Here is a 15446-nt window from a genome sequence, read left to right on the forward strand (position 1 = left end):
TCGAAATACTTTTGACAATATAGTGTATGTCCTATATCACCAATAGACTCCTAAACCTTGTGGACGGCCTTCCCAGAAGAGGTGAAGCTGTTATAGCTGCAAAGGGCGGAGCCAACTCAATATTGAACCCTCCGGACTAATGCCGCGTACACACGGTCGTTTTTTGTGATGAAAAAAAAACGTAATTTTTAAAAACGTCATTTAAAATGACCGTGTGTGGGGGAAACGTTGTTTTATGTCTTCTGAAAAACGACCCAAAAAAATTTGAGCATGCTTCAATTTTTTATGTCGTGTGTGGGCTAAAACGACGTTTTAAGACCCGCGCATGCTCAGAAGCAAGTTATGACGGGAGCTTGAATGGAACAGAGTGCCGCCGTACGTGCTGAACGTAACCGCGCTTTGCTAGAGCATTTTGAAAAAACGATGGTGTGTGGGCAACGTCGTTTTTTAAAATGAAGTTTGAAAAACTTCGTTTTTTTTTTCATGCTAAAAAATGACGTTTTTTTACATCACAAAAAACGACCGTGTGTACGCGGCATTAGACTGGGAGGCCATTAAAGTTCATGGGCCGGATTCAAGGCCGGCCGTCGTATCTATGCGGCTGATTCATAGAATCAGTTCCGCATAGATCTCCCTAAGATCCGCCAGGTGTAAGTGACTTACACCGTCGGATCTTAGGCTGCAATTCCAGGCCGGCCGCTAGGTGGCGCTTCCATATCTTTTACGCGTCGGATATGTAAATAAGCATTTACGCCGATTCAGAAACGAACGACCGCCCGGCGCTTTTTTATTTTTACGCCATTTGCGTTCGGCTTTTTCCGGCGGAAAGTTACCCCTGCTATAGCAGGGGTAAGTGCGGCGTATCCTATGTTAAATATGGCCGTCGTTCCCGCGCCGAGTTTTGAATTTTTTACGTCGTTTGCGGAAGTCGTTCGCGAATACGGCCGCACGTAATTTACGTTAACGTCGAAGCCAATGACGTCCTTGCGACGTCATTTGGAGCAATGCACGCTGGGTAAATTTGCGGACGACGCATGCGCTGTTCGATCGGCGGGAACGCGCCTGATTTAAATACTACACGCCCCCTAGCCGCGGAATTTGAATTCCGCCGGGGGAATTACGATACGCCGCCGCAACTTTAGAGGCAAGTGCTTTCTGAATAAAGCACTTGCTTCAAAAAATAGCGGCGGCATAACGTAAATCAGATAGGTTACGCAGATCTAAAGATCCGCTAACCTATCTGAATCCAGCCCCATGTGCGTGTAAAGGCCGGTGTCCCAATACTTTTGACAATATAGTGTATGTCCTATATCACCAATAGACTCCTAAACCTTGTGGACGGCCTTCCCAGAAGAGGTGGAGCTGTTATAGCTGCAAAGGGCGGAGCCAACTCAATATTGAACCCTCCGGACTAAGACTGGGAGGCCATTAAAGTCCATTAGGTGGATTCAGAAAGACTTAGGCTGGCGTATCAGTAGATACGCCGGCCTAAGTCTGAATGTGCGCCGGCGCTAATTTAAGCGTATTCTGGAAACCAGATACGCTTAAATTAGGCTCAGATACGAGCGGCGTAAGTGTCTTACACTGTCGTATCCTAAAGTGTAATTTTTAGGCTGGCCGCTAGGTGGCGCTTCCATTGCGGTCGGCGTAGAATATGTAAATCACTAGCTACGCCTATTCACGAACGTACGCCCGGCCGACGCAGTACAGATACGCCGTTTACGTAACGCATTATCAGGCCTAAAGTTATTCCATCAAATAACTGGAATAGTAATGTTAAGTATGGCCGTCGTTCCCGCGTCAAAATTTTAAATTTTTACGTCGTTTGCGTAAGTCGTCCGTGAATAGGGATTTACGTCATTGACGTCCACGTCGAAACCAATAGGACCGTGCGGCGTACTTTGCCGCAATGCACACTGGGATATGTACACGGACGGCGCATGCGCCTTTCGTAAAATATGTCAGTCACGTAAGCTCACCCCCCATTACCATAAAACACGCCCCCTCAGCTAAATTTGAATTAGGCGCGCTTACGCCCGCCCGATTTACGCTACGCCGCCGTAACTTAGCAGGCAAGTACTTTGTGAATCATGTACTTGCCTCGCTAACTTACGGCGGCGCAGTGTAAACACGATACACTACGCCGCCGCAACGCTACGCCTGCCTACCTGAATCTAACTACATGTGTGTGTAAAGGCCGGCGTCCCAATACTTTTGGCAATATAGTGTACCTCTGCTTGGGAATCAATGTGCTGTGGGCATCGCGGGGTTAATAAAAGACTCGCAGAATTGTTCGCATTTTCCCACCTTCCCAATCCTTCCTCGTCTTGATGACCACGGCAGAATATCGGGATCGTCGGTCGTATCTTTTGCCTCGGGGGCCTCGATGGATCGAGAAACATTCAAGGCTAAAAAAAAAAAATGATAAAGTAGGACAAATATTTATCTTGGCCGCCGCCTCCCCGAGAGCCCAGAATAGAGCCTCTTATTTCAGCGACCGCAAGGCAGAGGAACGAGGGCCCTTTCCCTAAAATATCCCGCCATTAAAATGCCAGCACTCCCCCGACACTTGCATTGGCTGTAAAACATTCTGACTCGCCATTCGCCGCGCCCGGGGGCTCTTTTTCGGGGGACGAGTAGAACGAACATCCCCCCCCCCCTCTCTTGTGTTTTTTTTTATGTTCAGCGAAGCTCCGGCACTATTTTGCGGCCATGGAAGACCGACCGTCAGCTCGCAGGCGCGGTCACGTGACCGGCCGTCGCTTCCATCCCAGCTGGAGACGTGGGGGGCGCGGTTACAGGTTTGAGGAGGCGGCCTGTAATTCCTGTTTCTACCTTTTTGTGCTGCAGTCAGCCGTCGTCTCCGCCAGTAAAACCAGAGGTCGTTATTAGAAACTTCTAAAGGAGCGCCGGTCACTGCGTTCCCAACCAGGACCCGGTCCGGAGAAAACGCAGAACGCGCACATTTTTTAGGACTAAGCCGGGCCAGATACTAGTAGAATTTCCTTCCAAAATGTTTTTTTTTCTCTTTTGTGAATGTTTGTTCTATTTTCTAATGGTTAGTATAGAATCTTCCCACACGGTGGAGGGAAGATTCTAAGGAGCAGGATGGAAATTGTTTCTCAAATGAACAAAATTCGAATGCCCCGTACACACGATCAGATTTTTCCGTCGGAAAAACCTTGGGTGGTTTTTCCGACGGAATTCCGCTCAAGCTCAGCTTGCATACACACGGGTCACACAAAAGTTCTCGGAACTTTCGAGCGTTAAAACCACGCGAAGACGTACAACACTACGACTAGGCGAGAAAAAGAAGTCCAATGCTTCCGAGCGTGCGTCAAATTGTTTCCGAGCATGCGTGTTTTTTTTCCCCGTCGATATTCCATACAGACGAACGAACAGAACGCACCTGCTCTCTATCTAAGTCCGTCGGAAATTTCCGACAGAAAAAGTCCGATGGAGACTACACACGGTCGGAACCTGCGATGAAAATCTCCTATCAGGCATTTTCCAACGGAAATTCCGCTCGTGTGTACGCGGCATAAGTGTGATTCCTCTTTAAAAAGTGGAGCAGGGGATGGAGTGGCGGCTGGTGCTCAACATTTTTTGGAGGGGCACAAACAAACTGAAAAAAAAAACATCAATTGCAGCCACTGTGCCCATCAAACGCAGCCACTGTACCCATAAATTGCCACCACTGTGCCCATTAAACACTGCCACTGTGCCCATCAATTGCCACCACTGTGCCCATTAAACGCTGCCACTGTGCCCATCAATTGCCACCGCTGTGCCCATTAAACGCAGCCACTGTACCCATAAATTGCCACCACTGTGCCCATTAAACGCTGCCACTGTGCCCATCAAACGCAGCCACTGTACCTATAAATTGCCACCACTGTGGCCATTAAACGCTGCCACTGTGCCCATCAATTGCCACCACTGTGCCCATTAAACGCTGCCACTGTGCCCATCAATTGCCACCACTGTGCCCATTAAATGCAGCCACTGTACACATAAATTGGCACCACTGTGCCCATTAAACGCTGCCACTGTGCCCATCAATTGCAGCCACTGTGCCCATCAAACGCAGCCACTGTACCCATAAATTGCCACCACTGTGCCCATTAAAAGCAGCCACTGTACCCATAAATTGCCACCACTGTGCCCATTAAACGCTGCCACTGTGCCCATCAAACGCAGCCACTGTACCTATAAATTGCCACCACTGTGGCCATTAAACGCTGCCACTGTGCCCATCAATTGCCACCACTGTGCCCATTAAACGCTGCCACTGTGCCCATCAATTGCCACCACTGTGCCCATTAAATGCAGCCACTGTACACATAAATTGGCACCACTGTGCCCATTAAACGCTGCCACTGTGCCCATCAATTGCAGCCACTGTGCCCATCAAACGCAGCCACTGTACCCATAAATTGCCACCACTGTGCCCATTAAAAGCAGCCACTGTACCCATAAATTGCCACCACTGTGCCCATTAAACGCTGCCACTGTGCCCATCAATTGCAGCCACTGTGCCCATCAAACGCAGCCACTGTACCCATCAATTGCCACCACTGTGCCCATTAAATGCTGCCACTGTGCCCATCAATTGCCACCACTCTGCCCATTAAACGCTGCCACTGTGCCCATCAATTGCCACCACTGTGCCCATTAAACGCAGCCACTGTACCCATAAATTGCCACCACTGTGCCCATTAAACGCTGCCACTGTGCCCATCAATTGCCGCCAGTGTACCCCATCAATTGCCGCCAGTGTTCAAAATTCGGAAAATTTGGAACTTAGAAAATTTGGAAAATTAAAAAAATTCCGATTTTAGAATTTCCGAATTTTAGAATTTTCGATTGTTCAAATTTTCGAATTTTTGGTTTTGAAGTTTCTGAATTTCCGAATTTCGAAACTTTTGAACTTTTGAATTTCAAAATGTTCGAATTTCCTAAATTAAAATGTTCACATTTCCGAAATTAACATTTTGAAATTCGTAATTTCGGAAATTCGAAAATTCGGAATTCGAAAGTTCGGAAATTCATGATTCTGAAAATTCGGAAATTAAAAAATTCGGAAATTCAGAGATTTCGGAAATTCATAATTCTGAAAATTCGGAAATTAAAAAATTCGGAAATTCTGAGATTTCGGAATTATGGAATTTAACAAAATTTGTTAAAAAACTAATTTGGAACTAAACTAAAATTGCACATGTCTACCTAGAACTATTGCTCTTACTTCAGTGTACATGGCAACACCCAATCGCCATTTGCGTAGGTAAGAGCACCGAACATGCACATGCACGTGCATGTAGGGGCGAAGGCCTTTAAAAAAAAATTACTTTACCAAATTTTATTTTTATTTTCAAATTTTATTAAATTGAAACGTTTCTAAGCTTTTTTTTTTAACACTATTACTATCATGTAGGGGGGCTGAGAGCACCTCTGTGACGCCATAGTAATAAATGACAGGTTCTCCGAGGGGATATCCGGGGTCTATTAGACTCCTTATGTCACCTATGGGACCCAACTGAAGCTGAGAAACAGATTATATGTTTTTATTTTATCTATTATTTCAGATGTTCATAATTGCATCTCTCTTGTTTCTATAGCTCCATATCGGGAAACATCTTCTCTACCCTCCCCTCCGGGGTGTTTGATGAGCTGCCTGGACTGAAGTCTGTGTGAGTATTCGGGTCCTCTATCTTCATATATGGTGGATTCTAGATACATATATAGAGGGTTCTATGTTAATATCTAGAGAGTTCTATGTTCATATATGCAGGGCTTTTTTTCTCAGAGAATAGGTGCAGGAACTCCTATCTGAGTTGCCCCTTGACTCCACCCCTACCCACCTCTGAGCAACATCCCTTGGTTCCACCCCTATCCACCTCTGAGTAACATCCCTTGGTTCCACCCCTTATCCACCTCTGAGCAACATCCCTTGGTTCCACCCCTTACCCACCTCTGAGCAACATCCCTTGGTTCCACCCCTTACCCACCTCTGAGCAACATCCCTTGGTTCCACCCCTTACCCACCTCTGAGCAACATCCCTTGGTTCCACCCCCTACCCACCTCTGAGCAACATCCCTTGGTTCCACCCCATACCCACCTCTGAGCAACATCCCTTGGTTCCACCCCTTACCCACCTCTGAGCAACATCCCTTGGTTCCACCCCCTACCCACCTCTGAGCAACATCCCTTGGTTCCACCCCTTAGCCACCTCTGAGCAACATCCCTTGGTTCCACCCCCTACCCACCTCTGAGCAACATCCCTTGGTTCCACCCCTTACCCACCTCTGAGCAACATCCCTTGGTTCCACCCCTTATCCACCTCTGAGCAACATCCTTTGGTTCCACCCCTTACCCACCTCTGAGCAACATCCTTTGGTTCCACCCCCTACCCACCTCTGAGCAACATCCCTTTGTTCCACCCCTTACCCACCTCTGAGCAACATCCCTTGGTTCCACATCTTACCCACCTCTGAGCAACATCCCTTGGTTCCACATCTTACCCACCTCTGAGCAACATCCCTTTGTTCCACCCCTTACCCACCTCTGAGCAACATCCCTTGGTTCCACCCCTTACCCACCTCTAAACAACATCCCTTGGTTCCACCCCTTACCCACCTCTGAGCAACATCCCTTGGTTCCACCCCTTACCCACCTCTGAGCAACATTCCTTGGTTCCACCCCCTACCCACCTCCAAGTACTTCCCCTTTTAGAGAATACAGAACCAAGTATCATTTTGTGGTGTTAAGTATATTGTATGAAATTTGTTAAAATTTGTTAATGATAACAAGAAAGGCATAAAATAGATCAAGCAACAATGGACACCCGAGCGACAATAGATCCACTACAGCAACAATGGACTCGCAACAGCCAGCATCAATAGACCCTCCAGCAGCTAGCAACATTATACCCCTCCCTTAACAGTAGATCCCTCCCAGCAATGATTGACCCCCCTGCAGCATAAGACCCACCCCTAGCAACAACAGATTCCCCCATCAGCAACAGTAGACATCCCCAGCAACAATAGACTCCTCCCCTGCAAAATCAGATCCCCTCTAGCAACAGTAGATTCCCCAGATTCCAACATAAATAGATGCTCCAGCAGCCAGCAACAAAGACCCCCTCCCTCAACAGTACATCCCTCCCAGCAACAACTGACCCCCCCCAGCAACATAAGACCCATCCTAGCAACCATAGATCCCCCACAAGCAACAGAAGAACTCCCCAGCAACAATAGGCCCTCTTCCTTTGACAAAATAGATTCCCTCCAGCAACAATAGGTTCCCCAGCAGCCATCATCAATAGACCCTCCAGCACACCTCGGCACCCCTTGCAATTACATACATTCAGTTCTGGAGGTGCTGGAACTGCGTTCCACCAGGTTCCTGCTGAAAAAAAGCCCTGCATATATGGAAGATTCTACCTTCATATATAGAGAGATTCCATAGGACAGATCCTGAGTCTGTTTCTGTTTTTCCAGGGACTTTTCTACAGAGTTCCTGACCTGTGACTGTCACCTGAGCTGGGTGGCCGCATTGACCAAGAATGGCTCCATCCAGATCTCTGACCGGACGTTCTGCTCGTACCCCAGTGCGCTCAGAGACCGGCCTCTGCGGAACCTGAAGGAAAGCCAGCTGACTTGTGGTGCGTGTCCCTACAGATAAAATACGGAGGAGGGGGGGGGGAGGGCATTTGTCATTGCTTTATTTGTTTCCTGATGATAATTGGCAGGGAAGTCTTAATAGCATCATGGGCCCCTGGGCAATGTAGTGCACTGGGGCCCCTACCAGCTTGCCCCAACTGACACAGATATAAAGTATAAATAGTTGATAGAATTATAAACATATATTTATTAGTACTTAGTACAAAAGGAAAACATTTCATAGATCAAAGACTAGTCAACACAAAGGGCACAGTACAGGAGGTAATGCAGAAGGGCACAGTACGGGGGGGGGGGGGGTCAGGAGGGCAAAATACTGGGATCAGGAGGGCACAATATAGGTTAAGGGACATGACCATATCGGGACGGTTTAGTAAAAAGCATGACTGTCCCAGCAAATCCGGGACAGTTGACAAGTATGATGTAATGCACAATAATTGTGGGGCCCCCCCATGTACCTGGGGCCCCTGGGCAGTGCCCTTGCATTAAGCTGGCCCTGATAATTGACAGCAGCAGGAGCTAATGGCTGCGCTGCTATCTATCTATTCAATCATTCCCGAGACTCCGTGGAGAAGAGGACGCCGGGGACGAGCTGAACAGGTGAACGGGCTCAGGTAAGTAAAACAGGGGGCTGGGGGGGCCCGTGATTGCCAGGTGTTTTTACACCTCAATGCGTAGGATGCATTAAGGGGAACAAACATGAGCCTTTACAACCCCTTTAAGGATACCTTACTGAGTGGAATGGTACAAACTGATTGGCGTAGTGCAAATGTGGTACGAATTTCGAAAAAAAAGGATCAAGATATATACCGGGAAACTGCAGACCAGTCAGCCTAACATCAATAGTATGTAAGGTATTTAAGGGAAGGACAAGAGACTCAAAGGTTCAATGTATTGAAATCTGAATGATCCAACTATTCCACATGGAGTAATGCAGAAGGGCACGGTAGAGGGGGGTCAGGAGGGAATAGAATAGGTTCTGGGACAAGACATTATCGGGACAGTTTAGTAAAAAGCATGACTGTCTCATTAAATCCGGGACAGTTGACAAGTATGATGTAATGCACAATTATTGTGGGGCCCCCCGTGTACCTGGAGCCCCTGGGCAGTGCCAAGGATTGCCTTTGCATTAAGCTGGCCCTGATAATTGACAGCAGCGGGAGCCAATGGCTGCGCTGCTATCAATCTATTCAATCAATGCCGAGACTCCGTGGAGAAGAGGACGCCGGGGATGAGCCGAACAGGTGAACGGGCTCAGGTAAGTAAAATAGGGGGCCCGTGATTGCCAGGTATTTTTTCACCTTAATGCGTAGGATGCATTAAGGTGAACAAACATGAGCCTTTACAACCCTTTTAAGGATACCTTACTGAGTGGAATGGTACAAACTGATTGGCGTAGTGCAAATGTGGTACGAATTTAGAAAAAAAGGATCAAGATATATACCGGGAAACTACAGACCAGTCAGCCTAACATCAATAGTATGTAAGGTATTTACGGGAAGGGTAAGAGACTCAAAGGTTCAATGTATTGAAATCTGAATGATCCAACTATTCCACATGGAGTAATGCAGAAGGGGGGGGTCAGGAGGGCACAGAATAGGTTCTGGGACAAGACCATATCGGGACAGTTTAGTAAAAAGCATGACTGTCTCATTAAATCCGGGACAGTTGACAAGTATGATGTAATGCACGATTATTGAGGGGCCCCCCATGTACCTTGGGCCCTGATAATTGACAGCAGCGGGAGCCAATCAGCCTAACATCAATAGTATGTAAGGTATTTAAGGGAAGGATAAGAGACTCAAAGGTTCAATGTATTGAAATATGAATGATCCAACTATTCCACATGGGGTAATGCAGAAGGGCACAGTACAGGGGGGGTCAGGAGGGCACAGAATAGGTTCTGGGACAAGACCATATCGGGACAGATAGTCGCCCAGGGCATAGATGCCAAACTGCGCCCTCCCCCTTCCTCTAGGGTTAGGGTCAGGGCGCCCCCCTCCCTACAATAAACCATTGCGCCCAGGGCAGCCTCCCCTCCTGCCCCCACCCATTGTCCCGGCCCTGGGTGCTACCCTCAAAGATTACTGCTCCCAAGGTTTCCTGATGACTTTACCATTAAGTATTATCTGTTGTTCTGTTTGCAGAAGGGACACCGGAGCTCCACACCCACCAGCTCATCCCATCCTTGCGGCAAGTTGTGTTTCAGGGGGACAGAATACCTATCCAGTGTACAGCAAGCTACTTGGGCAACGGCAGCCAAATCATCTGGTACCATAACGGAAAGCAGGTGGAGGAGGATGATGAACAGGGCATTATCCTGGAGAAGACAATCGTCCATGACTGCACCTTTCTCACAAGGTACGGGATCATTGCAGGAAAAATGTAACCCCGACAGGTAGAAAAAAACATTTAATGCACATCGATTTGCTAAGAATTCTTATGGAATTTGTCACAGGGGGGGGGGAGGGGAGGAGGGGAGAATTACTGAAGGTGTAAAGTGTAGGCACCCAGAGGCGCAGCCCCCCAAACTTTCCTGTCATGGCCAAATCTCTGACTGTCCTTACAAGGAAATTCCTATTGGCCAATAAGGCTACCCATCATAATGATGGACCAATAGGAATGTGTTGGGGGAGTGTATTTGTCGTGCAGGTGCTTTGCCAGCACCACAAAAACACTCCCCCTACACATTCCTATTGGCCCATCATTATGATGGGCAGCCTTCCTGGCCAATAGGAATTTTCTTGTAAGGACAGTACGTAGCCATTTCTGGAAGTCCCACAAGCCCAATATTACTGCTTCTCAGCCTTGTCTTTGAAGTAAGGCTTGTCATTGCAGCCTCTGGTGCCCCAATGTTAGTTGTAGTGACAGAAGCTGATCTTCCTTGCTGTTGAGTCGAGTCTCAGCCTCCATTACTGTTTTGGAAGTCTTTGAGGAAGAGCTTCTGTCATTTTTGGAAGTCTTGGCAGAGGAGGAAAAGCCTCCTTGAGCTTTTAGAAGTCTTGGTGGTGAAGGAAAAGCCTCCTTGAGCTTTTGGAAGTCTTGGTGGAGGAGGAAAAGCCTCCTTGAGCTTTTGGAAGTCTTGTTGGCAGAGGAAACGCCTCCTGAAGCTTTTGGAAGTCCTGGTGGTGGAGGAAAAGCCTCCTATAGCTTTTGGAAGTCGTGGTGGTGAAGGAAAAGCCTCCTTGAGCTTTTGAAAGTCTTTTTGGCGGAGGAAAAGCCCCCTGAAGCTTTTGAAAGTCTTGGTGGTGGAGCAAAAGCCTCCTGAAGCTTTTGGAAGTCTTGGTGGAGGTGGAAAAGCCTCCTGAAGCTTTTGGAAGTCTTGGTGATGGATGAAAAGCCTCCTTGAGTTTTTGGAAGTCTTGGTGGAGGAGGAAAAGCCTTCTTGAGCTTTTAGAAGTCTTGGTGGTGAAGGAAAAGCCCCCTGAAGCTTTTGGAAGTCTTGGTGGTGGAGCAAAAGCCTTTCTGAAGCTTTTGGAAGTCTTGGTGGAGGTGGAAAGGCCTCCTGAAGCTTTTGGAAGGCTTGTTGATGGATTACAAGCCTCCTCGAGTTTTTGGAAGTCTTGGTGGTCGAGGAAAAGCCTCCTGAAGCTTTTAAAAGTCTTGGTGGTGGAGGAAAAGCCTCCCGAAGCCTTTGTAAGTCTTGGTGGTGGAGCAAAAGCCTCCTGAAGCTTTTGGAAGTCTTGGTGGAGGAGGAAAAGCCCTTTGAAGCTTTTGGAGGTCTTGGTGGTGAAGGAAAAGCCTCCTTGAGCTTTTGGAAGTCTTGGTGGAGGTGAAAAAGCCCCCTGAAGCTTTTGAAAGTCTTGGTGGTGAAGGAAAAGCCTCCTTGAGCTGTTGGAAGTCTTGGTGGAGGTGGAAAAGCCTACTGAAGCTTTTGGAAGTCTTGGTGGTGAATGAAAAGCCTCCTAAAGCTTTTGGAAGTCTTGGTGGTGGAGGAAAAGCCTCTTGAAGCTTTTGGAAGTCTTGGTGGTGGAGGAAAAGCCTCCTGAAGCTTTTGGAATTCATCACAGAGGAAAATGGGTTTGAGGACTGGTGGGGGAGGGGGGCTCACAGTAAGATACTGGGGGGTTTTGTTTTACTTTAATTTGGTTGTAAACCCTTCCATACCCATACAAACCCTTTCCTTAGTGAACTAATTCCAGGTGATAGACAGAGATTACACAAATCCTCCTACATAAGTTGTACCTGTTTATCTGAGGCCCTCCCATCTTTAGACCCATTCAAAGTCCAGATTTATACAGCTTGTATGAGCTTTCTGGAAGCAGGGGTGGGGAGTTGATGTTACCCTCTGCAGAGCTAAGTGAGAGCTGACTGGAGGTTAACATTTAAAAGCAATTGGAAGCCCCCAGAGGTGTGTAGAGGCGCAGTGATGTAGGTATAGACTTGGTCCTCTACAAGTTTTGTGGCCAATGCCGCTTCTTCAGGAGGAGTCAACCAAGAGCATCTATGGAAAAATACACACTCTCATAATTACAGTGTCGTGGAAATCTAACTTGTAGCAAAGCTACCAATATCACATTTACTTTGGAGCATTGAGAAGCCGGTGTGAATCACCAATGAAGGCCCGGTTGGGCAACAAGCGGCATCAATTGAGACACCCTAGGGCTCCATTCACACCTAGGCGTTTTGTCGCCTGTAGCGCAACGCTATTGCAGCCTGCAATACGCTGGAGGGATGATTTAACGTTGTCGGCTATGGAGATGGTTCACATCTCCACGCCGAATGCCGAAACGCCGTACGCCTGACGCTCAAAACAAGTCCCGGACCTTTTTTTCAGGTGGCGTTCGGCATAGCCGACAATGTTGATCACCCCTCCGGCGTATGTAAGGCTTAAAAAACGCTGCGTTTTGACGCGGCAAATCGCGGGACAAAACGCTGCAATTTGTCGCGGCAAATCGCGGTAAAATACTCAGCGTTCAGGTGTGAATGCAGCCTAAGGCTCCATTCACACCTAGGCGTTTTGTCGCCTGTAGCGCAACGCTATTGCAGCCTGCAATACGCTGGAGGGGTGATTTAACATTGTCGGCTATGAAGATGGTTCACATCTCCACGCCGAACGCGGAAACGCCGTACGCCTGAAGCTCAAAACAAGTCCCGGACCTTTTTTTCAGGCGGCTTTCGGCGTTCGGCATAGCCGACAATGATGATCACCCCTCCGGCGTATGTAAGGCTTAAAAAACGCTGTGTTTTGTCGCGGCAAATCGCGGGACAAAATGCTGCAATTTGTCGCGGCAAAACCGCAGTAAAATACGCCGCGTTCAGGTGTGAATGCAGCCTAAGGGTAAGAAGGAGGAGGGGAAAGGAAAAAGGGGGGGATAGAGGAGGCGGAAGGGAAAAGGGAGGGGGAAAAAAATGGTTCATAGACGTTTATTAAAAAGTAGCAACACCTACATCAAGGCAACGCGTTTCTGAGGGAATAGACTCCCCCCTTCTTCAGGACTGTTGCTGCGTACTATTTATTGGGAGAAATTCCCATGAATGGTTATGTCGGATCAAGGCTTCAGAAACCAGGGTGGCAGGATCAAGGCTTTAGTTGCATAGGCAGCATGTAGTAATGGCAGAGCGAGTGGACAGGTGGAGTTCCACTTTAATACTGAGATGAGTTCCCAACCTGAGGCCGACCCGACCAACCAGACCTGTGACACCTCCCAAGAACCTAAGAAAAATAAACCCGTCTGCTGCCATTTTTCCCCCCTTGCGGGCATTTTCTGCACGTGTGCTGTGAGCTCCATGCATGCGTCATCCTATGGGCTGGTGTTTATGTTGTAGGACGAGGGGGGGGGGGATGTAGGACTGGGCCGTTGTAAAATTGGAGGCTTGAGGGAGAGCAGGAATGTCTTGTTTACACTCCGCAGTCTGCGTTTAAATTTAGCAAATGGCTCTGGTATTACAGCCCCGCATCCTGCTGACTCCGGCCCTCCGATAAACTGTTTATTCCTAGCTGGCAAATCAGCCGTTTCCTCCCAGCGTGGAGGCGCATCCTGTGCGTTCAGGGACTCCGATCGGATGTGCGATTGCCTTTGCCAAGGTGCACCAAGAAAAACCCAGAGCGATTGACGGCAAAATCCGAGTCACTCGGCCCACCTAGTCTGTGCACGCTCCATTGTTACAGCGCAGGGGAAAAATAACACTTCAGAATCGACACGTGAAACATTCCTGAGCCGCTTCCAGTCTCCGAAAATCCACCGCTGCGTATAAACTACTACAGCCGCCCGCCGCCCCCATCAACTCAATTTATTATCCAATCAGTGACGACTGATGCTCAAAATTTTTTGGGGGGCGCAAACAAACTGAAAAATTTGGGGAAAAAAAACATGCCCCAAGTGCTGCCACTGTGCCCCAAATTTTGCCACTGTGCCCCATGTGCTGCCACTGTGCCCCAAGTGCTGCCATTGTGCCCCATGTGCTGACACTGAGCCCCGAGTGCTGACACTGACCCCCCGAGTGCTGCCACTGTGCCCCATGTGCTGCCACTGTGCCCCATGTGCTGCCACTGTGCCTTATGTGCTGCCACTGTGCCCCATATGCTGCCACTGTGCCCCATATGCTGCCACTGTGCCCCATGTGCTGCCACTGTGCCTTATGTGCTGCCACTGTGCCCCATATGCTGCCACTATGCCCCAAGTGCTGCCACTGTGCCCCAAGTGCTGCCACTGTGCCCCAAATGCTGCCACTGAGCCCCAAGTGCTGCCACTGTGCCCCAAGTGCTGCCACTGTGCCCCAAATGCTGACACTGAGCCCCGAGTGCTGCCACTGTGCCCCATGTGCTGCCACTGTGCCTTATGTGCTGCCACTGTGCCCCATATGCTGTTACTGTGCCCCAAATTTTGCCACTGTGCCTTATGTGCTGCCACTGTGCCCCATATGCTGCCACTGTGCCCCAAATTTTGCCACTGTGCCCCATGTGCTGCCACTGTGCCCCAAATGTTGCCACTGTGCCCCATGTGCTGCCACTGTGCCTTATGTGCTGCCACTGTGCCCCATATGCTGCCACTGTGCCCCAGGTGCTGCCACTGTGCCCATATGCTGCCACTGTGCCCATATGCTGCCACTGTGCCCCATGTGCTGCCACTGTGCCTTATGTGCTGCCACTGTGCCTTATGTGCTGCCACTGTGCCCCATGTGCTGCCACTGTGCCCCAGGTGCTGCCACTGTGCCCCAGGTGCTGCCACTGTGCCCCATATGCTGCCACTGTGCCCCAGGTGCTGCCACTGTGCCCCAAATGCTGCCACCGTGCCCCAAGTGCTGCCACTGTGCCCCCCCGTCATCTGCCTGGCACTTGCCTTGTCTCGGGTGGGCAGAGGGTGACGGCGGCTAGCTGTGTCCTGTGTCCGTGTCCTCCATCTTCACCCCGATTGCTTCTCCCGCCAGCTCCTCCTCTCGTCCTGTGCTGTGATTGGACGCCTAATAGGGCCCATTATGCTATTAAGATGGCACTGCCCTCTGATTTTCAACTAGAGTTGCTTCTCATTGCTTTGTAAGTCATCCCACTATCGTGGACGCCCCCACCATGAATAAGTCACCCCACCACCCTGGACTCTTCCACAGTGGTGTATTTAGGTTTTAGGTAAACTCATGCACCCCCTAATTTAAATTTGACCCACCCCTCCCTATTTAAGACTTTAAGAATTTTCGAGTGGGGACACTAGTTCTTGGGGCCTGGGGGGGGGGGGGGCATTGGATTCCCTTAATTTGCATAGATTTCCTCTCACGTCCTGTTTGGCTATGGGGCAGGAAGTGAAGGGAAATCTATGCAATGGGACAGG

General features: G+C 49.0%; 1 protein-coding gene across 1 annotated transcript in view; it reads left to right on the top strand.

The window, feature by feature from the left end:
* ADGRA2 (adhesion G protein-coupled receptor A2) overlaps positions 1-15446 on the top strand; it is a 258205-nt gene that overhangs the window by 187039 nt on the left and 55720 nt on the right. The window contains exons 5-7 of the mRNA XM_040342182.1: positions 5619-5690; positions 7501-7664; positions 9828-10041. Of these exons, the coding sequence (XP_040198116.1) occupies positions 5619-5690; positions 7501-7664; positions 9828-10041 (450 nt within the window). The remainder of the gene's footprint in view (positions 1-5618; positions 5691-7500; positions 7665-9827; positions 10042-15446) is intronic.

The sequence above is a fragment of the Rana temporaria genome, chromosome 3, assembly GCF_905171775.1.
Source record: "Rana temporaria chromosome 3, aRanTem1.1, whole genome shotgun sequence".
In the NCBI taxonomy this organism is placed as follows: domain Eukaryota; kingdom Metazoa; phylum Chordata; class Amphibia; order Anura; family Ranidae; genus Rana; species Rana temporaria.